General features: G+C 43.2%; 2 protein-coding genes across 3 annotated transcripts in view; one reads left to right on the top strand and one right to left on the bottom strand.

The window, feature by feature from the left end:
* The window catches only part of ptpdc1a (protein tyrosine phosphatase domain containing 1a), a 77,481-nt gene extending 64,183 nt beyond the window's left edge, over positions 1 to 13,298 (bottom strand). For both annotated transcript variants that reach the window (XM_045705347.1, XM_045705346.1), the window contains exon 1: positions 13,070 to 13,298. The gene's annotated coding sequence lies outside the window, so the exon portion shown is untranslated. The remainder of the gene's footprint in view (positions 1 to 13,069) is intronic.
* Positions 13,299 to 19,517: 6,219 nt separating this feature from the next.
* On the top strand, positions 19,518 to 23,134 carry barx1 (BARX homeobox 1). Its single transcript, XM_014168456.2, has 4 exons — positions 19,518 to 20,206; positions 21,504 to 21,795; positions 22,092 to 22,176; positions 22,431 to 23,134. Exons 1-4 carry the CDS (start codon positions 19,999 to 20,001, stop codon positions 22,596 to 22,598), a joined length of 753 nt encoding a protein of 250 aa, XP_014023931.2. The 5' UTR covers positions 19,518 to 19,998; the 3' UTR covers positions 22,599 to 23,134.
* Positions 23,135 to 25,457: the final 2,323 nt, after the last annotated feature.

Here is a 25,457-nt window from a genome sequence, read left to right as displayed (position 1 = left end):
CTCTGTTCCTAGGCAGACTTTCCCCACTAGGAGGAATCCATCAGCACTCATTTAAACACAGCTCTGTTCCTAGGCAGACTTTCCCCACTAGGAGGAATCCATCAGCACTCATTTAAACACAGCTCTGTTCCTAGGCAGACTTTCCCCACTAGGAGGAATCCATCAGCACTCATTTAAACACAGCTCTGTTCCTAGGCAGACTTTCCCCACTAGGAGGAATCCATCAGCACTCATTTAAACACAGCTCTGTTCCTAGGCAGACTTTCCCCACTAGGAGGAATCCATCAGCACTCATTTAAACACAGCTCTGTTCCTAGGCAGACTTTCCCCACTAGGAGGAATCCATCAGCACTCATTTAAACACAGCTCTGTTCCTAGGCAGACTTTCCCCCACTAGGAGGAATCCATCAGCACTCATTTAAACACAGCTCTGTTCCTAGGCAGACTTTCCCCACTAGGAGGAATCCATCAGCACTCATTTAAACACAGCTCTGTTCCTAGGCAGACTTTCCCCCACTAGGAGGAATCCATCAGCACTCATTTAAACACAGCTCTGTTCCTAGGCAGACTTTCCCCACTAGGAGGAATCCATCAGCACTCATTTAAACACAGCTCTGTTCCTAGGCAGACTTTCCCCACTAGGAGGAATCCATCAGCACTCATTTAAACACAGCTCTGTTCCTAGGCAGACTTTCCCCACTAGGAGGAATCCATCAGCACTCATTTAAACACAGCTCTGTTCCTAGGCAGACTTTCCCCACTAGGAGGAATCCATCAGCACTCATTTAAACACAGCTCTGTTCCTAGGCAGACTTTCCCCACTAGGAGGAATCCATCAGCACTCATTTAAACACAGCTCTGTTCCTAGGCAGACTTTCCCCACTAGGAGGAATCCATCAGCACTCATTTAAACACAGCTCTGTTCCTAGGCAGACTTTCCCCACTAGGAGGAATCCATCAGCACTCATTTAAACACAGCTCTGTTCCTAGGCAGACTTTCCCCACTAGGAGGAATCCATCAGCACTCATTTAAACACAGCTCTGTTCCTAGGCAGACTTTCCCCACTAGGAGGAATCCATCAGCACTCATTTAAACACAGCTCTGTTCCTAGGCAGACTTTCCCCACTAGGAGGAATCCATCAGCACTCATTTAAACACAGCTCTGTTCCTAGGCAGACTTTCCCCACTAGGAGGAATCCATCAGCACTCATTTAAACACAGCTCTGTTCCTAGGCAGACTTTCCCCACTAGGAGGAATCCATCAGCACTCATTTAAACACAGCTCTGTTCCTAGGCAGACTTTCCCCACTAGGAGGAATCCATCAGCACTCATTTAAACACAGCTCTGTTCCTAGGCAGACTTTCCCCACTAGGAGGAATCCATCAGCACTCATTTAAACACAGCTCTGTTCCTAGGCAGACTTTCCCCACTAGGAGGAATCCATCAGCACTCATTTAAACACAGCTCTGTTCCTAGGCAGACTTTCCCCACTAGGAGGAATCCATCAGCACTCATTTAAACACAGCTCTGTTCCTAGGCAGACTTTCCCCACTAGGAGGAATCCATCAGCACTCATTTAAACACAGCTCTGTTCCTAGGCAGACTTTCCCCACTAGGAGGAATCCATCAGCACTCATTTAAACACAGCTCTGTTCCTAGGCAGACTTTCCCCACTAGGAGGAATCCATCAGCACTCATTTAAACACAGCTCTGTTCCTAGGCAGACTTTCCCCACTAGGAGGAATCCATCAGCACTCATTTAAACACAGCTCTGTTCCTAGGCAGACTTTCCCCACTAGGAGGAATCCATCAGCACTCATTTAAACACAGCTCTGTTCCTAGGCAGACTTTCCCCACTAGGAGGAATCCATCAGCACTCATTTAAACACAGCTCTGTTCCTAGGCAGACTTTCCCCACTAGGAGGAATCCATCAGCACTCATTTAAACACAGCTCTGTTCCTAGGCAGACTTTCCCCACTAGGAGGAATCCATCAGCACTCATTTAAACACAGCTCTGTTCCTAGGCAGACTTTCCCCACTAGGAGGAATCCATCAGCACTCATTTAAACACAGCTCTGTTCCTAGGCAGACTTTCCCCACTAGGAGGAATCCATCAGCACTCATTTAAACACAGCTCTGTTCCTAGGCAGACTTTCCCCACTAGGAGGAATCCATCAGCACTCATTTAAACACAGCTCTGTTCCTAGGCAGACTTTCCCCACTAGGAGGAATCCATCAGCACTCATTTAAACACAGCTCTGTTCCTAGGCAGACTTTCCCCACTAGGAGGAATCCATCAGCACTCATTTAAACACAGCTCTGTTCCTAGGCAGACTTTCCCCACTAGGAGGAATCCATCAGCACTCATTTAAACACAGCTCTGTTCCTAGGCAGACTTTCCCCACTAGGAGGAATCCATCAGCACTCATTTAAACACAGCTCTGTTCCTAGGCAGACTTTCCCCACTAGGAGGAATCCATCAGCACTCATTTAAACACAGCTCTGTTCCTAGGCAGACTTTCCCCACTAGGAGGAATCCATCAGCACTCATTTAAACACAGCTCTGTTCCTAGGCAGACTTTCCCCACTAGGAGGAATCCATCAGCACTCATTTAAACACAGCTCTGTTCCTAGGCAGACTTTCCCCACTAGGAGGAATCCATCAGCACTCATTTAAACACAGCTCTGTTCCTAGGCAGACTTTCCCCACTAGGAGGAATCCATCAGCACTCATTTAAACACAGCTCTGTTCCTAGGCAGACTTTCCCCACTAGGAGGAATCCATCAGCACTCATTTAAACACAGCTCTGTTCCTAGGCAGACTTTCCCCACTAGGAGGAATCCATCAGCACTCATTTAAACACAGCTCTGTTCCTAGGCAGACTTTCCCCACTAGGAGGAATCCATCAGCACTCATTTAAACACAGCTCTGTTCCTAGGCAGACTTTCCCCACTAGGAGGAATCCATCAGCACTCATTTAAACACAGCTCTGTTCCTAGGCAGACTTTCCCCACTAGGAGGAATCCATCAGCACTCATTTAAACACAGCTCTGTTCCTAGGCAGACTTTCCCCACTAGGAGGAATCCATCAGCACTCATTTAAACACAGCTCTGTTCCTAGGCAGACTTTCCCCACTAGGAGGAATCCATCAGCACTCATTTAAACACAGCTCTGTTCCTAGGCAGACTTTCCCCACTAGGAGGAATCCATCAGCACTCATTTAAACACAGCTCTGTTCCTAGGCAGACTTTCCCCACTAGGAGGAATCCATCAGCACTCATTTAAACACAGCTCTGTTCCTAGGCAGACTTTCCCCACTAGGAGGAATCCATCAGCACTCATTTAAACACAGCTCTGTTCCTAGGCAGACTTTCCCCACTAGGAGGAATCCATCAGCACTCATTTAAACACAGCTCTGTTCCTAGGCAGACTTTCCCCACTAGGAGGAATCCATCAGCACTCATTTAAACACAGCTCTGTTCCTAGGCAGACTTTCCCCACTAGGAGGAATCCATCAGCACTCATTTAAACACAGCTCTGTTCCTAGGCAGACTTTCCCCACTAGGAGGAATCCATCAGCACTCATTTAAACACAGCTCTGTTCCTAGGCAGACTTTCCCCACTAGGAGGAATCCATCAGCACTCATTTAAACACAGCTCTGTTCCTAGGCAGACTTTCCCCACTAGGAGGAATCCATCAGCACTCATTTAAACACAGCTCTGTTCCTAGGCAGACTTTCCCCACTAGGAGGAATCCATCAGCACTCATTTAAACACAGCTCTGTTCCTAGGCAGACTTTCCCCACTAGGAGGAATCCATCAGCACTCATTTAAACACAGCTCTGTTCCTAGGCAGACTTTCCCCACTAGGAGGAATCCATCAGCACTCATTAAAACACAGCTCTGTTCCTAGGCAGACTTTCCCCACTAGGAGGAATCCATCAGCACTCATTTAAACACAGCTCTGTTCCTAGGCAGACTTTCCCCACTAGGAGGAATCCATCAGCACTCATTTAAACACAGCTCTGTTCCTAGGCAGACTTTCCCCACTAGGAGGAATCCATCAGCACTCATTTAAACACAGCTCTGTTCCTAGGCAGACTTTCCCCACTAGGAGGAATCCATCAGCACTCATTTAAACACAGCTCTGTTCCTAGGCAGACTTTCCCCACTAGGAGGAATCCATCAGCACTCATTTAAACACAGCTCTGTTCCTAGGCAGACTTTCCCCACTAGGAGGAATCCATCAGCACTCATTTAAACACAGCTCTGTTCCTAGGCAGACTTTCCCCACTAGGAGGAATCCATCAGCACTCATTTAAACACAGCTCTGTTCCTAGGCAGACTTTCCCCACTAGGAGGAATCCATCAGCACTCATTTAAACACAGCTCTGTTCCTAGGCAGACTTTCCCCACTAGGAGGAATCCATCAGCACTCATTTAAACACAGCTCTGTTCCTAGGCAGACTTTCCCCACTAGGAGGAATCCATCAGCACTCATTTAAACACAGCTCTGTTCCTAGGCAGACTTTCCCCACTAGGAGGAATCCATCAGCACTCATTTAAACACAGCTCTGTTCCTAGGCAGACTTTCCCCACTAGGAGGAATCCATCAGCACTCATTTAAACACAGCTCTGTTCCTAGGCAGACTTTCCCCACTAGGAGGAATCCATCAGCACTCATTTAAACACAGCTCTGTTCCTAGGCAGACTTTCCCCACTAGGAGGAATCTAAGATTCCTATGAAACAAAACAGAAGAAACTCGTTGAAAACAGCAGAATGATTCTAAGCCTAAATCATACTTCACTTTTTTACTATTTGTATCATCCAATGTAATGCACCTCACTGTACAGCCATACAAATTGACCATCTGCCAATGTGGCTGGTGAAATATACATTCTTACTCGCCAATACCAACATCTATCTGCATTTGGAAGGTGGCGGGTGCTCATTTTATGCCCTGCTAGCAATGATCAACAACCAACTTGACAGAGCTTGAAGAATTTAAAAAAATAATAAAATGTGCAAATATTGTACAATCCAGGTGTGCAAAGATCTTAGACTTACCCAGAAAGACTCACAGCTCTTAGAGACTTGCCCAGAAAGACTCACAGCTCTTAGAGACTTACCCAGAAAGACTCACAGCTCTTAGAGACTCAACCTGGCTCCACTAGCCAGGGAGGGAGGACAGAACCAGCTGGGTTAGACTCAGCCTGGCTCCACTAGCCAGGGAGGGAGTAAACATAAGCTATAATTACATTTTCAAATATCAAAATGGGGTCATGGGACAAAAAAGTTTGGGAAACCGAGGTAGTGTGTGCTAGTGTGTAAAGTGTAGGCTTGGGCGATAATATTTATACCGTATACTGGGGTATTTTTAAATACCGTTGAATTCTGTTTTGGGCACCCACCCTCGCGGGGGCTGCGTGCTACTCCATGCTGTGTGCTAGTCTATTGTGGAGGGAAGCTAGCATGTTCTAGTCCATTGTGGGGGGAAGCTAGCATGTTCTTGCTGTGTGCTAGTCTATTGTGGAGGGAAGCTAGCATGTTCTTGCTCTGTGCTAGTCCATTGTGGGGGGAAGCTAGCATGTTCTAGTCCATTGTGGAGGGAAGCTAGCATGTTCTTGCTGTGTGCTAGTCATTGTGGGGGAAGCTAGCATGTTCTAGTCCATTGTGGAGGGAAGCTAGCATGTTCTTGCTGTGTGCTAGTCCACTGTGGGGGAAGCTAGCCTGTTCTTGCTGTGTGCTAGTCCATTGTGGGGGAAGCTAGCATTTTCTAGTCCATTGTGGGGGGAAGCTAGCATGTTCTTGTTGTGTGCTAGTCCATTGTGGGGGGAAGCTAGCATGTTCTAGTCCATTGTGGGGGGAAGCTAGCATGTTCTAGTCCATTGTGGGAAGAAGCTAGCATGTTCTTGCTGTGTGCTAGTCCATTGTGGAGGGAAGCTAGCATGTTCTTGCTGTGTGCTAGTCTATTGTGGAGGGAAGCTAGCATGTTATTGCTGTGTGCTAGTCCTTTGTGGGGGGGAAGCTAGCATGTTCTTGCTGTGTGCTAGTCTATTGTGGGGGAAGCTAGCATGTTCTAGTCCATTGTGGGGGGAAGCTAGCATGTTCTAGTCCATTGTAGGGGAAGCTAGCATGTTCTTGCTCTGTGCTAGTCTATTGTGGGAGGAAGCTAGCATGTTCTTGCTGTGTGCTAGTCTGTTGCAGGGGGAAGCTAGCATGTTCTAGTCAATTGTGGGGGGAAGCTAGCATGTTCTTGCTGTGTGCTAGTCTATTGTGGGGGGAAGCTAGCATGTTCTAGTCCATTGTGGGGGGAAGCTAGCATGTTCTTGCTTTACTAGTCTATTGTGAGAAGCTAGCATGTTCTAGTTCATTGTGGGGGGAAGCTAGCATGTTCTAGTCCATTGCGGGGGGAAGCTAGCATGTTCTAGTCCATTGTGGAGGTAAGCTAGCATGTTCTTGTTGTGTGCTAGTCCATTGTGGGGGGGAAGCTAGCATGTTCTAGTCCATTGTGGGGGGAAGCTAGCATGTTCTAGTCCATTGTGGAGGGAAGCTAGCATGTTCTAGTCCATTGCGGGGGGAAGCTAGCATGTTCTAGTCCATTGTGGGGGGGAAGCTAGCATGTTCTTGCTGTGTGCTAGTCTATTGTGGAGGGAAGCTTGCATGTTCTAGTCTATTGTGGAGGGAAGCTAGCATGTTCTAGTCTATTGTGGGGGGAAGCTAGCATGTTCTTGCTGTGTGCTAGTCCATTGTGGGAGGAAGCTAGCATGTTCTTGCAGTATGTTAAGAGGGATTTTAGGCCTATTTTCTTGCCAAACCTCTGTTTTAGTGGTAATATGTGTGGGGAAGCTAGCATTGTTCAGACGTCCTCTTCACTTGGACCTTGACCTTTTCTGTTGGAATATTTATTTTGCATTTGGATTCCGGTGGAGTTTCCCTTTTTTGTTGGCTTATTTCAGGCTTATTTCTTTGGACTTGGACTTCCATTCCAGGGCTGAAAGGCTCAACCAGAGGCGCTGGTAGGACTGTTTTCTAACTGAGATGTTGACTCTGACAGGACTGCGGCTATGAAACCCTGACCTGTTCACCGGACGTGCTACCTGTCCCAGACCTGCTGTCCCAGACCTGCTGGAACCCTGACCTGTTCACCGGACGTGCTGCCTGTCCAAGACCTGCTGTTTTCAACTCTCTAGAGACAGCAGGAGCGGTAGAGATACTCTCAATGATCGGCTATGAAAAGCCAACTGACATTTACTCCTGAGGTGCTGACCTTTTGCACCCTCGACAACCACTGTGATTATTATTATTTGACCCTGCTGGTCATCTATGAACATTTGAACATCTTGGCCATGTTCTGTTATAATCTCCACCCGGCACAGCCAGAAGAGGACTGGCCACCCCTCATAGCCTGGTTCCTCTCTAGGTTTCTTCCTAGGTTTTGGCCTTTCTAGGGAGTTTTTCCTAGCCACCGTGCTTCTACACCTGCATTGCTTTCTGTTTTGGGGTTTTAGGCTGGGTTTCTGTACAGCACTTTGAGATATCAGCTGATGTAAGAAGGGCTTTATAAATACATTTGATTTATTATTTTGTTGTTTTTAATACTGAGCCCCATCTGATTTGTCCTATCAATACACCATTGCACTGAACATGTTTCCTAATCTTTATTTCTGACAAGGTTATGTGGTTTACTCAGGTTTGTTACAGAAAACGGCACCCCAGATGGGTCGATCCGGCTGCAAGACTTTGACTTCAATGTGGTCCACAGGAAGGGAAAGCTCAACACTGTACCTGATTGCCTTGTCCTGTTCTATCTCACCACCCGACTCAATAGCTTGCTGCCTGTACAAGGAGTTAGACTATCCAACCTTCCAGCTGATTGGTCAGAGATCGCAGATGCTCAAACCTCTGACAAGGAGATGTAAGTTCTCATAGAAGAGGTCAAGAAGGGAAACTCAAGACCAGGCCGAAACCCCAACATCCTGGAAAATGACCTTCTGTTCAGACAGATACCAGGACAGAGTTTTAGCCACAAGTTCCAGCTGTTCATGCCCCATGAGCTCTGTATGCCATTGTTGGTATAGTTCCATGATAGTCCTCTGGGGGGGGGGCATGGGACGGCTGAAAACACTGTTGAGGCTGGATGTAGCTTACTGGCCACAAGTCAGAAACGAGGTATGGCCATACAACTGAAACATTCAAGATCTCTGTTGCCTAAACGGTTGTGTGAGTCATAAAACAAACAATTACCGGAAGTGTGTTTCCCCCCGGTATGGTACAGAAATGGTATAAACATCTGGATACCACACACACACACACACACACTACTAATAGGTCTTATCACTTGCAGTGCTGACCATTGTGGGTGAAACACCTGTTCCTCTGCCTTCGTCCAAAATGGCATCCTTATTTAGTACACTACTTTAAATAGGGAATAGGGTGCCATTAATATAGGGAATAGGGTGCCATTAATATAGGGAATAGGGTGCCATTAATATAGGGAATAGGGTGCCATTAATATAGGGAATAGGGTGCCATTAATATAGGGAATAGGGTGCCATTAATATAGGGAATAGGGTGCCATTAATATAGGGAATAGGGTGCCATTAATATAGGGAATAGGGTGCCATTAATATAGGGAATAGGGTTCCATTAATATAGGGAATAGGGTGCCATTAATATAGGGAATAGGGTGCCATTAATATAGGGAATAGGGTGCCATTAATATAGGGAATAGGGTGCCATTAATATAGGGAATAGGGTGCCATTAATATAGGGAATAGGGTGCCATTAATATAGGGAATAGGGTGCCATTAATATAGGGAATAGGGTTCCATTAATATAGGGAATAGGGTGCCATTAATATAGGGAATAGGGTGCCATTAATATAGGGAATAGGGTTCCATTAATATAGGGAATAGGGTGCCATTAATATAGGGAATAGGGTGCCATTAATATAGGGAATAGGGTGCCATTAATATAGGGAATAGGGTGCCATTAATATAGGGAATAGGGTGCCATTAATATAGGGAATAGGGTGCCATTAATATAGGGAATAGGGTGCCATTAATATAGGGAATAGGGTGCCATTAATATAGGGAATAGGGTTCCATTAATATAGGGAATAGGGTGCCATTAATATAGGGAATAGGGTGCCATTAATATAGGGAATAGGGTGCCATTAATATAGGGAATAGGGTGCCATTAATATAGGGAATAGGGTGCCATTTAGGACACAATGTGTTTTTCTTTCTGTATTAATTAATCTCAAACATGAGCAACCAGAACTAGTTAGACCCAGACTACATCAAGACACATTTCACCTGACGGACCAACTCCGGGCCGTATTCACCTGAGGGACCAACTCAGGGCCGTATTCACCTGACGGACCAACTCAGGGCCGTATTCACCTGACGGACCAACTCCGGGTCGTATTCACCTGACGGACCAACTCAGGGCCGTATTCACCTGACGGACCAACTCAGGGCCGTATTCACCTGACGGACCAACTCAGGGCCGTATTCACCTGACGGACCAACTCAGGGCCGTATTCACCTGACGGACCAACTCAGGGCCGTATTCACCTGACGGACCAACTCAGGGCCGTATTCACCTGACGGACCAACTCAGGGCCGTATTCACCTGAGGGACCAACTCAGGGCCGTATTCACCTGACGGACCAACGCCGGGCCGTATTCACCTGACGGACCAACTCCGGGTCGTATTCACCTGACGGACCAACTCAGGGCCGTATTCACCTGACGGACCAACTCAGGGCCGTATTCACCTGACGGACCAACTCAGGGCCGTATTCACCTGACGGACCAACTCAGGGCCGTATTCACCTGACGGACCAACTCAGGGCCGTATTCACCTGACGGACCAACTCAGGGCCGTATTCACCTGACGGACCAACTCAGGGCCGTATTCACCTGAGGGACCAACTCAGGGCCGTATTCACCTGACGGACCAACTCAGGGCCGTATTAACCTGACGGACCAACTCCGGGCCGTATTGACCTGACGGACCAACTCAGGGCCGTATTAACCTGAGGGACCAACTCCGGGCCGTATTAACCTGACGGACCAATAGAAACTCTTGTTTTAGTATACCAGTACAGGCCAAAGGGTTGAATAGGTTCAGTTAGTTTTGTTTCAACGTTCATCTGATAGCATCTGGTTAATTCATGTTGGGAACATAGACCAGTGTGTGGGTGTAGACTGGCGTTTTCTCCACTACATTTACATTCATTGTAATGTAATGTAATGTAATGTAATCTGACTGACTGACTAGCTGACTGACTGGCTGGTTGACTGGCTGACTGGCTGACTGGTTGACTGGCTGACTGACTGGCTGACTGACTGACTGGCTGGCTGGCTGGCTGACTGGCTGGCTGACTGACTGGCTGGCTGGCTGACTGGCTGGCTGGCTGGCTGATCCAGCAGAGACATAGTGAGACAGCAGCTCAAAGCAGCCAACTAGGCCACTTCAACACTTCCATAGGTTACATCCCAAATGGCACACTATTCCCTGTAGTGCACTATATAGGGAATAGGGCCCTGGTCTAAAGTAGTGCACTATATAGGGAATAGGGCCCTGGTCTAAAGTAGTGCACTATATAGGGAATAGGGCTCTGGTCTAAAGTAGTGCACTATATAGGGAATAGGGCCCTGGTCTAAAGTAGTGCACTATATAGGGAATAGGGCCCTGGTCTAAAGTAGTGAACTGAATAGGGCTCTGGTCTAAAGTAGTGCACTATATAGGGAATAGGGCCCTGGTCTAAAGTAGTGAACTGAATAGGGCTCTGGTCTAAAGTAGTGCACTATATAGGGAATAGGGCCCTGGTCTAAAGTAGTGCACTATATAGGGAATAGGGCCCTGGTCTAAAGTAGTGCACTATATAGGGAATAGGCCCTTGGTCTATAGTAGTGCACTATAGAGGGAATAGGGCTCTGGTCTAAAGTAGTGCACTATAGAGGGAATAGGGCTCTGGTCTAAAGTAGTGCACTATAGAGGGAATAGGGCTCTGGTCTAAAGTAGTGCACTATATAGGGAATAGGGCTCTGGTCTAAAGTAGTGAACTGAATAGGGCTCTGGTCTAAAGTAGTGCACTATATAGGGAATAGGGCTCTGGTCTAAAGTAGTGCACTATATAGGGAATAGGGCTCTGGTCTAAAGTAGTGCACTATATAGGGAATAGGGCCCTGGTCTAAAGTAGTGCACTATATAGAGAATAGGGCTCTGGTCTAAAGTAGTGCACTATATAGGGAATAGGGCTCTGGTCTAAAGTAGTGCACTATATAGGGAATAGGGCTCTGGTCTAAAGTAGTGCACTATATAGGGAATAGGGCTCTGGTCTAAAGTAGTGCACTATATAGGGAATAGGGCTCTGGTCTAAAGTAGTGCACTATATAGGGAATAGGGCTCTGGTCTAAAGTAGTGCACTATATAGGGAATAGGGCTCTGGTCTAAAGTAGTGCACTATAGAGGGAATAGAGAAATTCAATCAGCTGCTGACGTCAGGCTGATGTCACGCTGGAATCTGACGCTGGTACGATCACCACCCTGTTCTCTACAGGCCTATACACATTCTCCTCCCTCCCACTCACCTCCACAAGAGTAAGAGAGAGAGAGAGAGAGAGAATGTGAGAGAGAGAGAATCTGAGAGAGAGAGAGAGAGAGAGAGAGAGAGAGAGAGAGAGAGAGAGAGAGAGAGAGAGAGAGAGAGAGAGAGAGAGAGAGAGAGAGAGAGAGAGAGAGAGAGAGAGAGAGAGAGAGAGAGAGAGAGAGAGAGAGAGAGAGAGAGAATGTGAGAGAGAGAGACAGAGAGAGACAGAGAGAATGTGAGAGAGACAGAGAGAGAATGTGAGAGAGACAGAGAGAGAGAGAGAGAGAGAGAGAGAGAGAGAGAGAGAGAGAGAGAATCTGAGAGAGAGAGAGAGAGAGAGAGAGAGAGAATGTGAGAGAGACAGAGAGAGAGAGAATGAGAGAGAGAGTGAGACAGAGAGAGAGACAGAGAGGATGACTCTCTCAGAGCGTAGGATATTGTGCAGTGAGTGGTACTAGTCATCACCCACTCTGTCTGAGCTCGGTCTCTCCCACACATCTATTGGGGTCTCTAAAGGATTGGTGAGATTCAATTCCAGGGCTCTACAGTGCCACCATTTTACTCGCATAAGCGCCTAAATATTTTGGTGAGCGACCGGGAATTTTAATTTAAGAGCACCAGTTGTGCCAAGAAAAACATCACCCTGATGGTACTTCACTGTCCGCCCCCCCCCGAGTGGAGAATACACCGAGCGCAGTTTCATGACCTTCATGCTTGCACCATTACAATAAAGAAAATGGCTTGCCATCTCATTTTTCATTGTGCTCCTAAAATTGTTCTACTTAAGCACACACATGCTCCTTGTAAAAAAATTATTTAAAAAAAAAAAAAAGGTCAGAGTAGAACCTTGAATACAGTTATTGTGCCAACTAAGTAAGTCTGGTATGACTGTCAAAACTGGGCTTGTAAAATAAAATAGCCCACTGGTGGATCGCTTGACTGCATTGAGCATCAACAGCCTTTGGGCTGATAGCCCTTAGTGACTATGCCACTACCTATGGCAATACATTCAATCCATGCTATTGTTTCAATGCAATGCTTTGAAGTAGGTAGAATCTGTTTATGATTGGCTAGCTACTATTCAGATGAAATAGTCACAGGCAGCTTACTGGTCTGGTTCATGAAAAGATCAACCGACATTCAAAAAGGCAGAAAACAGCTATCCATTTGCTTCCATACTCTGTTCATGCACTGTTAGGCATGATCGCTTTTGTTCTGGATGATGATAGGCTTCATGCTAGTAACTAGCTAGCTGGACACGACAAATCAAACGACTAACAGTCTGGGATCTGCTAGTTAGCTAATATTTGTTTGATTGATTGATCATAGGTAACTTTAGCTACCCACCGTTTTTTTTTTTTTTTTAATCAAAGTTAGCTAGCTAGTTACATCCTCAATCGCTAACAGCTAATGTTTTAGCATTTAACTATCTAGCGGCTAACAAGGAACTGCAAATACCTCAGTCTTCTCTTTTGATTGTGCTGCTTTCGATGACTTTTGACTGAAGCGACTCAGCTAAAAGCAAGACAATCGTTCACGTTGCAACACCATATCTTCTTAATCGCTGTTAAATAACCTGTATCTATTTATTTCTTTCCATCGTGAATGAATTTATCCTGCAGGCTGGCTAGCTAACTAGATAGCAACCTGACATGTTGTCAAATGAAAAGTGCTGCGCTCATTGGCTGTTCCAGGATCATGTGACCACGCCCCGGCTTCAGTAGTAGGATGCGTTCCAGGATGACTGCATTTCAGTGCTGCGCAAACACTGAGTTCAAACTGGACGGCTCGAATTCTACACTCTTCCTTGCAATGTTTTTTTTTGTAATTGAGTCGTTCACTTGAAAATATAATAGAGAGTGGTACTCAGAAATGTGTTGTATTGGATTTCCCGCAAACATGACACCTGCCCCATTGACCTTATCCCTGGAATAATTTAAAAAAATGCACCTCAAACAGGAATAGAATGGAAAATATTAAACAAATCCAATAGAACAGAACTTTAAAACAAACTTGTAAATAGTAGGGTAGCTCGTCAATTAAACTGACAATAATTATTGCCATTACAATAAATACTTTTCTCTAATTTAATTATCAGTAGACAATACATGTAACATTCCGTAATATCAGGACATAGCATAACATCCAAAATAAAATAATTTGGAAAAAATAACCAATACCAAAATGGAACAGGCAGGCCTAATTAATATCAAAGAAAATAACATGTATTTGCCACATGCACCAAATACAACAGGTGTAGACTTGGAATGCAGTGAAATGCTGAATACAACAGGTGTAGACTTGCAATGCAGTGAAATGCTGAATACAACAGGTGTAGACTTGGAATGCAGTGAAATGCTGAATACAACAGGTGTAGACTTGGAATGCAGTGAAATGCTGAATACAACAGGTGTAGACTTGGAATGCAGTGAAATGCTGAATACAACAGGTGTAGACTTGGAATGCAGTGAAATGCTGAATACAACAGGTGTAGACTTGGAATGCAGTGAAATGCTGAATACAACAGGTGTAGACTTGCAATGCAGTGAAATGCTGAATACAACAGGTGTAGACTTGGAATGCAGTGAAATGCTGAATACAACAGGTGTAGACTTGGAATGCAGTGAAATGCTGAATACAACAGGTGTAGACTTGCAATGCAGTGAAATGCTGAATACAACAGGTGTAGACTTGCAATGCAGTGAAATGCTGAATACAACAGGTGTAGACTTGGAATGCAGTGAAATGCTGAATACAACAGGTGTAGACTTGGAATGCAGTGAAATGCTGAATACAACAGGTGTAGACTTGGAATGCAGTGAAATGCTGAATACAACAGGTGTAGACTTGGAATGCAGTGAAATGCTGAATACAACAGGTGTAGACTTGGAATGCAGTGAAATGCTGAATACAACAGGTGTAGACTTGGAATGCAGTGAAATGCTGAATACAACAGGTGTAGACTTGGAATGCAGTGAAATGCTGAATACAACAGGTGTAGACTTGGAATGCAGTGAAATGCTGAATACAACAGGTGTAGACTTGCAATGCAGTGAAATGCTGAATACAACAGGTGTAGACTTGGAATGCAGTGAAATGCTGAATACAACAGGTGTAGACTTGGAATGCAGTGAAATGCTGAATACAACAGGTGTAGACTTGCAATGCAGTGAAATGCTGAATACAACAGGTGTAGACTTGGAATGCAGTGAAATGCTTACTTACTAGTCCTTTCCCAACAACGCAGAATTAAAAAGTAAGAACTTTGCTAATAAAAAAAGGACATAGTAAGACAATAAAATAGCAATAACAAAGGCTATTGTCGAGATTTTCATACCCCTTGATTTTGTTCTTACAGTCTGAATTCAAAATTGATTAAATTATATATATATTTTCTCACCTATCTACACATAATACCCCAAAATGACTATGTGAAAACATGTTTTAAAAAATGTTTACAAGTTTATTAAAAATGGAAATACAGAAATATCACATTTACATAATTGTTCACACCCCTGAGTCAATACTTTGTAGAAGCACCTTTGGCAGCGATTACAGCTGAGAGTCTTTCTGGGTAAGTCTCTAAGAGCTGTGAGTCTTTCTGGGTAAGTCTCTAAGAGCTTTGAGTCTTTCTGGGTAAGTCTCTAAGAGCTGTGAGTCTTCCTGGGTAAGTCTCTAAGAGCTGTGAGTCTTTCTGGGTAAGTCTCTAAGAGCTGTGAGTCTTTCTGGGTAAGTCTCTAAGAGCTGTGAGTCTTTCTGGGTAAGTCTCTAAGAGCTGTGAGTCTTCATGGGTAAGTCTCTCAGAACATTCCACACCTCGATTGTGCAACATTTGCTCATTATTCTTTTCAAAATTCTTCAAGCTCTGTCAAATTGGTTGTTGATCATTGCTAGGCAACCATTTTACAGTCTTGCCATAGATTTTGAAGTAGATTTAAGTCAAATCTGTAACTCAGCCACTCAGAAACATTCACTGTCTTCTTGGTAAACAACTCCAGTGTAGATTTGGCTTAATGTTTTAAGGTATTGTGCTGCTTAAAGGTGAGTTAATCTCCCAGTGTCTGGTGTAAAGCAGACTGAACCTGGTTTTCCTCTGGGATTTTGCCTGTGCTTAGCTCCATCCCATGTATTTTTTTATCCTGAAAAACTCCCTTGTCCTTAACGAATACAAGCATACCCATAACATGATGCAGCCACCACTATGCTTGAAAATATGGTGAATGCTACTCGGTAATTTGTTGTATTAGATAACACTTTCTATTCAGGACAATAAGTGAATTGCTTTGCCACATTTTTTATGTGTTGCAAACAGTATACATGTATTGGAATACTTTTATTCTGTACAGGCTACCTTCTTTTCACTCTGTCAATTAGGTTAGTATTGTGGAGTAACTACAATGTTTTGATCCATCTTCAGTTTTCTCCAATAAGAGCCATTAAACTCTGTAACTGTTTTAAAGTCACCATTAGCTTCCTTTCCAACTGAGTTAAGAAGGACGCCTGTATCTTTGTCGTGACTGGGTGTATTGATAAAGGACAACGACCCTAAGCACACAGCCAAGACAACGCAGGAGTGGCTTCGGGACAAGTCTCTGAATGTCCTTGAGTGGCCCGATCGAACATCTCTGGAGAGACCTGAAAATACCTGTGCAGCAACGCTCCCCATCCAACCTGACAGAGCTTGAGAGGATCTGCAGAGAAGAATGGGAGAAACTCCCCAAATACAGGTGTACCAAGCTTGTAGCGTCATACCCAAGAAATGTGATATTTCAGTAAAAACAATTTTTATATACATTTGCAAACATTTCTAAAAATCTGTTTGTGCTTCATCATTATGGGGTATTGTGTGTAGATTGATGAGGGGGGGGGGGGACAATTTAATCAATTTTAGAATAAGGCTGTAACGTTACAAAATGTGTAAAAAGTAAAGAGGTCTGAATACTTCCGGAATGCACCGTAAATCACCGCCACTGACCAATGCACATGCCTACTATCGTTAAACCGTAGCTCAGCAACAAAGAGTGGTTTCATCACAGTAGCACATTCAGAGATCGATTTATAGCCATTCATCTAAAATAATTCATAGATTTTAAACAATCAATTTCTGTTTCTCATAGACAGGCGAGTTCCTAACGACTTCCGAAAGCCAAGCTAGAGCTCTGTGAGACGTTCACAGCAATGGAGGTAGACGTTTTGATCACATTTTCTCATATGTATTTTTCAGTTATAAGGACGGTGAAATCTTATACTTAGTCGTTTTATAATTTCATGATGCTCTATTTAGAAAAGCATATCAGTCATTTCAAGCCTTATTCATAAAGGTTTGTTTTGTTTTCCATCTTATAAATCACTCTTGTATCGTATTTGTACTGCGTACTTGAGCTTGTGTCGTCAGAAGTGACTACAACTCAGCAATGTGTAACTATTTTCACCAGAAAGGTGAGATTTGAACCTTTCATGGAGTATGCAGCATTACCAGCTACTGTTTATAGCCCTCGTCATAGATAATAACTTTTGGGGATTACGTCGATTACGTTTAGAGGATGCTACCATGATTACGGATAACCCTTGGATGAATCATGAATAATAACGAGTGAGAAAGTTACAGATGCACAAATATCATATCCCCAAGACATGCTAACCCCCCAGTATTTGTATTGGTGCGAGGTTAGCATATCCTTGGGTCTATGATATTTGTGCATCTGTAACTTTCTCACTCATCATTATTCAAGATTTATTCAGGATTATACGTAATCATGGTAGCATCCACATTAATGTAGAAAAGTTTAGAAATATATTCGATTCTTATTTACCATAAAAGTGACTCCAAAATGACCACAATACATTATTTATCATGAATTTCTATTGGGCACAAAATAATCTGAAACACAACCAAAACAAACAGCAAATGCATCCAACAGGTTTCTAGAGTCACAGGCTTCATGTAGTCGTTGCCTGCTATGAACATGGCACCAAATACAGCCTTCTGACTACTTTAATACACACATAAGTGATATTATCCGAATAGTTTTGGTCCCATAAAATGGGGGGATTATGTACAAAAAGTGCTGTAATTTCTAAACGGTTCACCCGATATGGATGAAAACACTTTAACCTCATACTCAAATCCAAAGTGCTGGAGAACAGAGCCAAAACAACAACAAATGGGTCACAGTCACAATACTTTTGTAGCTCACTGTAAATACAGTACATGCATGTATGTATGTATGTATGTATATATGTATGGATGTATGTATGTATGTATGTATGTAGTGGTAGAGTGAGGTAGTGTTACAGTGAGGGAGTGGTAGAGTGAGGTAGTGGTAGGGTGAAGTAGTGTTAGAGTGAGGTAGTGGTACAGTGAGGTAGTGGTAGAGTGAGGTAGTGGTACAGGGAGGGAGTGGTACAGTGAGGTAGTGGTAGAGTGAGGGAGTGGTAAAGTGAGATAGTGGTAGAGTGAGATAGTGGTAGAGTGAGGGAGTGGTAGAGTGAGGTAGTGGTAGAGTGAGGTAGTGGTAGAGTGAGGGAGTGGTAGTGTGAGGGAGTGGTAGAGTGAGGGAGTGGTAGAGTGAGGTAGTGGTAGAGTGAGGGAGTGGTACAGTGAGGTAGTGGTACAGTGAGCTAGTGGTACAGTGAGGTAGTGTTAGAGTGAGGTAGTGGTACAGAGAGGGAGTGGTAGAGTGAGGTAGTGGTAGAGTGAGGTAGTGGTAGAGTGAGGGAGTGGTAGAGTGAGGTTGTGGTAGAGTGAGGTAGTGGTAGAGTGAGGGAGTGGTAGAGTGAGGTAGTGGTAGAGTGAGGGAGTGGTAGAGTGAGGGAGTGGTAGAGTGAGGTAGTGGTACAGTGAGGGAGTGGTAGAGTGAGGTAGTGATACAGTGAGGTAGAGGTGAGGGATTCAGTGAGGTAGAGGTGAGGGATTCAGTGAGGTAGTGGTAGAGTGAGGGAGTAGTAGAGTGAGGGAGTGGTACAGTGAGGGAGTGGTAGAGTGAGGTAGTGGTACAGTGAGGGAGTGGTAGAGTGAGGTAGTGGTACAGTGAGGTAGAGGTGAGGGATTCAGTGAGGTAGTGGTAGAGTAAGGGAGTGCTAGAGTGAGGTAGTGGTACAGTGAGGTAGAGGTGAGGGGTTCAGTGAGGTAGTGGTAGAGTGAGGGAGTGCTAGAGTGAGGTAGTGGTAGAGTGAGGGACTGGTAGAGTGAGGTAGTGGTAGAGTGAGGGAGTGGTAGAGTGAGGGAGTGCTAGAGTGAGGTAGTGGTACAGTGAGGGACTGGTAGAGTGAGGTAGTGGTACAGTGAGGGAGTGGTAGAGTGAGGTAGTGGTACAGTGAGGGAGTGGTAGAGTGAGGTAGTGGTACAGTGAGGTAGAGGTGAGGGATTCAATGAGGTAGAGTGAGGGATTCATCTTATTGAAGCAAACAAAGAGATTGATGCTCCTCTGGCCATCAGTGCATATTGCTACACAATTTGTCATGACCTGATTTGTGGATGTATTTGGGTGCGTGACTGAATTGCATGTCTATAAATAGTTCCCCAAATATATTTGATCAAAATGTTTACTTTCTACAACAACAACAAAAAATTGTAACATTCATTGTAAATGCATTTCAACGACGTATATACGCCATGGGCCCTTCAAATGGACGAGCATTCCTTTCCTTCAACATTGTGCACAATAAATCCCTCTATCTATCTCTATCTATCTCTCTCTTTCTTCCTCAGAGTAGGGAGGTAGGCTAATTTGGCCTAAACAAATTTCGTAATTTGTTTAAAGAATTATTTTAGCATGCAAATTCATGTTAATAGATGTTTCCTTCCTCTGGGTCTGAGAGACTGGCTGGTCTGAAGAGAGGAGGGGCATAGAGAGCGTACTCTTATAAACCTTCAACAGCATATCGTTCCTCAATCCATAAACACGGTGATGCTCGTCTAGCGTTGGAAAAACAGGGGTACGCTTCATTAGGCTACTCGATATTGGCCGGAAATTAAAACGTGTTGATGAAACGTCTTGGACGTTTGGTTCCATACTGAATTCGAAAGCAAAATTGGGATTCAGCAGCAAAGAAAAAGTTGGAGAAGTTTACATTTAAGACGATTACAAGAAGAGGAAGCAACTCGGATTCAACAACAGCACAGGACTGACTGTTTTTTTTTTATTTCAGTATCCACTTCAGGATGTTAGTTATTAACTTCCTTCATCAGAGTGTCTTCTTCTCTCCCCGTGTTCTAGATTAAGGAAGGACGTATTGTTAATGTCTCTGTCTCTACCGTAGAGAGAGAGAGAGAGAGAGAGAGAGAGAGAGAGAGAGAGAGAGAGAGAGAGAGACTAAACCCAAAGGAGGAAGAAACAGTGAAGTCTTTTATTACGCTCCGTCTTTCCCTCGTGTTGAACTGAATCATGCAGCATCCCTTGGACTTGGGGGCTCACTATTACCCCCCGGAGGTTCACCCCGACCACCGCTCCCACTCACACCGCTACCGGAGCTTTATGATCGAAGAGATTCTCACCGATCACCCGGACCACAAGGTGTCTACCCCGGCAGGGGAGCTGCTCAAGTTCGGAGTACAAGCTCTGCTCTCGGCTCGGCCATACCACAACCACCTGGGTAAACTGCGATGCTTTTGGTACTAGCTTGTTTTAACAGGGAGATGTAGCCTAACTTTAACTTTGTATTCAACATGACTCTAATTATTATATTGTTATTTTATATTCGTTTTTTTTTTGTTAGTCTTCTCTTGGGAGACTGCTTTATGGTTTTCAACTCAAAACAACTCGTTCTGTCAGAAACTTAATTGTCCTAAATGGCGAGCGTAAAACATTGATTTAATACATATTTGCATATGATTTACATTCGTTTCCTTGGTATTATTTTCTTATACAAAGTGCACAATCAAGATTATTTAAAAAAATATATATATATATATTTTTTAGAAAGCCAGGCAATACCAACCCAAGCCGACCAACGGGTTCCTTTGACTCTTCACAAAATAAGTCCTCGACAAAAGTGCGTTGCAGTGCGTGCCATAATTCAATATTCAACATACTGTTTTAGGGGGAAAAACAAGATTTCAATTCCATTGGACTTTTAACAAGGTTTCTATATATTGTCATATAAACTGTAGTCTATCTTATTCTTCACGTAGCCAGATGTCTACAGAGTATTGGACTCATGTCTATGTACAATTACCATAGTATTATCCTTTTGTTAAAGCTGTTTACATTGATTGGCCATACGATTTGTAAAACGAGGCCTTGTTTTATCGAATACCACTATGTTTTGCACATCAGCAGTCATGGGCCATATGAATTTGTCTCAGGGAAATTGTATTGGTGGTGGGGGGGGGGAGATATATTCAAACATGTCATGAAGTATATGCATAATACGTTTTCTTATCAATATTTTTAACCAAGTTATTACATTTCTACATTTCCTGACATTGACTGAATTTAGCATTTCATTAGTATTAATTCCACTATAATAAACTATTATAAGCATGATAATAATCAAATAATTACAATTACATTCAACAATTAAATAATTATTATTTGTAGTAGGCTTATGTCTCGTCTAATAGACCTAATAAAAAAAAACGATAATACATATGTACTACTACTACTACTACTATTATACTACTACTATTATACTACTACTACTATTATACTACTACTTAAATACTATCATAATAACTCATAAAATAATAATTGTTCTTATAATTATAGAATAAAATGTTACTGTATTTATTTTTAACCTATATTTTACTAGAAAACATGTTATCATCACGTAGAACCAATTAAGAAAATAGCTAAGTGTGTACCCTACAGGCGATGTTAAATGTATTATTTTCGTGTAGGAGTTTAATGGGGGATAATCCCATTTATACGTGAAATTGTTTGATTTACAGTTTTGAAGGCAGACCAATCGGGTATCTTGAAGTTCCCGATGTCGCCACTCTCCTGCTCACTGGGATCACCGTTAAGCTCCGCTCTCCTATCCGGGGCTCCGGGACTCCACGGCGGCTCAGCTTCCCACCACCTCCCGTTGGACCTCCACCTCCGGAGCAAACTGGAGCACGGCGGAAACGGCAACGGCAAGACCAAGAAAGGCCGGCGGAGCAGGACGGTCTTCACCGAGCTACAGCTAATGGGCTTGGAGAAAAGATTTGAGAAACAGAAGTACCTTTCAACACCAGACAGGTATTTAAATAAATTAAACCATTCAAATTTAACCGTATTTATCCCCAGGGGGGCTATTATTGATGTGGGTAAAAGTGACTCGCTAATTAGTCCGATCAAAACTACACAATAACATAGACCTACAATCAGTCATATCTCTCTATAATACTGATGACACGAATGCAAGATATTGACACCAATGTAATATCTCTCTTATGAACATGTTAGATATTGACTCAAATGCTTTTTAGTGCAAGATGTGAAATTGGATTGAAATGAAAGAAAATCTCTTTATTCGCCACTTTGTCCCCATACAGAATAGATCTGGCTGAGTCTCTGGACCTGAGTCAACTACAAGTTAAAACCTGGTACCAGAACAGACGAATGAAATGGAAGAAAATAGTAAGTTCTTATTTCCTATAATGAACAATGAAAATGAAACGTATGCATTCACTACTGTAAGTCGCTCTGGATAAGAGCGTCTGCTAAATGACTAAAATGTAAATGTAATATGACAAGGAGGCGAGTGATTTTGATAAATAATGATATTAGTTGTCCATTAACTTGGTTTTATTAATGTTAGGCCTAAACAGTTTAATTGTAGATTATTTTTTTGGGGGGTTCGTTTTAAAACGTGAATTGTTTCTACTGTTCAGGTCCTACAAGGAGGAGGATTGGAGTCTCCGACCAAACCAAAAGGCCGTCCCAAGAAGAATTCCATCCCGTCGAGCGACCAGCTTTCGGAGCAGGAGAGGACTCGAGACGTCGACCGTCAGTCGGACGGTTCCACCTCGTCACATTCAGACACTAACCAAGAGGAATAATAACGTTGGTGCTTCGACTAACTGACAACTCTCTGAAGACGTTCACCAGACGTTTCATACGGCCTCTGGGATGCGTAATGGTGGTCGACGGTTGAATCGAAGTGCCTTGCTCTTGACTTCGATATTTTTTTGGCACTTACATAGAGAGACTGATGATGTTGGCCTCCCGTAGGAGAGGCGGAACTCTATTTTTTATTACTAGTATCGTTCTCCAGACACTTCCTCCTTGGGACGAGGTTACTATTTTTATTTTTTTGTATGCTATTGTCACATCTTCTTTCGTAATCAATGTGTTGTAAATACCTATGCTTCCATCCGCGTCACGCCGAGCTAGCCGTTATGGAGCGGTAGCGGAGGGAGGGAGGGACGCGCAGCGAGCAGTAGGTGCACTCTTTCATTGCCTCCATTCAAATGACCCACTTTACACATACTTCTTCTGTTCTTTGCCTTTGTTTTGCATATTTACATGTTTTATTAGGCTATGTTTTTTATTATAAGGACATTGTTGGATGTAATTAAATATTTTTTCACTTACACTTAATCGTTCTTTTATTTTTTTAATTTTTATATTGGAAAGGAAATTAGACCAAATTTGCTATTTCCTGCAATCACATGAGAATGTTGATGTTGTTGGCAGCTGGGAGGTCATTTTACATCCAAAGCATTTCCATTCACCTACACGTATAGTTTCTATTCCAGCGCTGTGATGTAAATCGTTTACTTGTGACATTTTATCAGTGCTACAATTTCTTGGTAGTTAGTCCTTAAATTACGCACAATTCTGCATGATATGGAGCTCTGGGTTGAGTTGAACGACAACGAAATATGACGACCAAAACGAAAGAGGAACGTTCAATAATATTACTTTACGGTAATTTGACACAGGTATAGTCTAACGCCATTACATCAAGAGTCAGCTGCTCGCTTCTTCAATGTGAAGACTCGGGAACCGCGACAGTAGGACTAAAGGCAAATCCCAATAGTCTAACAATTAGTGCCGCCACTCCAAATGCAAATGATACTGTCCTGTTGCAAATATCGCAGACATAACTATCTAATCACACCTGTTTAATTAAGGAAACAAATAATCCTTCTGGTTAAATTACATCTCAACTAAATGTTGGCCGTTAGATTCGGAGTGAATTGTAATTCTCTTTCAACAATGGTGTTACCAACACACGTTTAAATGGGAACAGTGCAGGGTATGCGTGAACGCTCTACAACATTTGTATCTTTTCCCTACAACCGAATAGTATCCTCTCTCTCTCTCGTATTCCCAAATGGGCCCGATTCAGACTTAGGAAATGTATGCCTTTCCTACCCATTTCTCAGTAGTTGGTATTCAGACATACCTTATGAAGGTGTGTAATTGGCTTTGCAGGCGTAGTTCTCTTGCGTGGTTCTCTTGCTCACACAGAATACATTTAATTCAACCGCTGAAAACCCTGCCACTTGCTGGCCTATATATTTTCTTGTGGAATTTTCATTCAATGGGGTTTTCAGGACATTTATGAAAATCCATCCCTTTAAATTTATGAAAATCCATCCCTTTAAATTTATGAAAATCCATCCCTTTAAATTTGTTGTTCCTTTACTTTGAGTTTTCTCTACAGACTCACTAGAATATATGGAGAGAATGGTTCAGGATATTAGGGATCAATGACAGAAAGTCATGTAAATACATGCATATTCGATCCTTAATGCAATATATTGATGAATCAAAAAATACCACGGTTTGATTCATCCTAAAAGTTGACATATTTAAAAGTTCAATCCATGAAATATTGGAAGGTGAGATAAGTCTTCAATAGGGGTTGACCAGTAGTCCTGTTACATCTACCCTGATAATCCTCACTGGTCATGGAACTGTGATGCCAATAGTGAAGTCTTTGGGAACCGTGCTCCAGGTTTTAACTGCTGCATATGGTCTGCTGTACCATAACGATTCAAATAGGCCACATGTACCAAATTATTGCACAAGTTGTAATACGATTTAGCATAACATGATCCACTATTGAATTATTGTCGACCGGGATTTATAAGGTACAATCGATCTAAAATATTTGTCATTTATATTTACAATTCCCTTCTCCAAACAGATTACTAATTTACCTAGCTCTTATCAATAAATGTTATCAAGTTGTAAATTACAGTGCGTGGAGAATGGTGTTATTTACAGTGCATGGAGAATGGTGCTATTTACAGTGCATGAAGAATGGTGTTATTTACAGTGCGTGGAGAATGGTGTTATTTACAGTGCATGGAGAATGGTGTTATTTACAGTGCGTGGAGAATGGTGTTATTTACAGTGCATGGAGAATGGTGCTATTTACAGTGCATGGAGAATGGTGTTATTTACAGTGCATGGAGAATGGTGTTATTTACAGTGCATGGAGAATGGTGTTATTTACAGTGCATGGAGAATGGTGTTATTTACAGTGCGTGGAGAATGGTGTTATTTACAGTGCATGGAGAATGGTGTTATTTACAGTGCGTGGAGAATGGTGTTATTTACAGTGCATGGAGAATGGTGTTATTTACAGTGCATGGAGAATGGTGTTATTTACAGTGCGTGGAGAATGGTGTTATTTACAGTGCGTGGAGAATGGTGTTATTTACAGTGCGTGGAGAATGGTGTTATTTACAGTGCATGGAGAATGGTGTTATTTACAGTGCGTGGAGAATGGTGTTATTTACAGTGCGTGAAGAATGGTGTTATTTACATGGGTAAAACATTTATTAGATGCTTTTCCCACTTGGAACCCACAGGTTGCTCAATCTTATTCATGTTTCTCCTCGCATGTAAAGGTGGTGGAATTATGAGGTAGATAAATCAAGGTAAGAATACGACGTGTCTGT

This window comes from Salmo salar, chromosome ssa22, assembly GCF_905237065.1.
Source record: "Salmo salar chromosome ssa22, Ssal_v3.1, whole genome shotgun sequence".
NCBI classification, from domain to species: Eukaryota; Metazoa; Chordata; class Actinopteri; order Salmoniformes; family Salmonidae; genus Salmo; species Salmo salar.
This window is presented reverse-complemented; position numbering and strand designations above follow the sequence as displayed.

Excerpts from the sequence above, each read along its gene's own strand:
- barx1 (XM_014168456.2), top strand. The coding sequence starts at position 19,999 with ATGCAGCATCCCTTGGACTTGGGGGCTCACTATTACCCCCCGGAGGTT. Across the intron at positions 21,796-22,091 it reads TACCTTTCAACACCAGACAG|AATAGATCTGGCTGAGTCTC; the intron begins GTATTTAAATAA and ends GTCCCCATACAG. Across the intron at positions 22,177-22,430 it reads GAATGAAATGGAAGAAAATA|GTCCTACAAGGAGGAGGATT; the intron begins GTAAGTTCTTAT and ends TCTACTGTTCAG.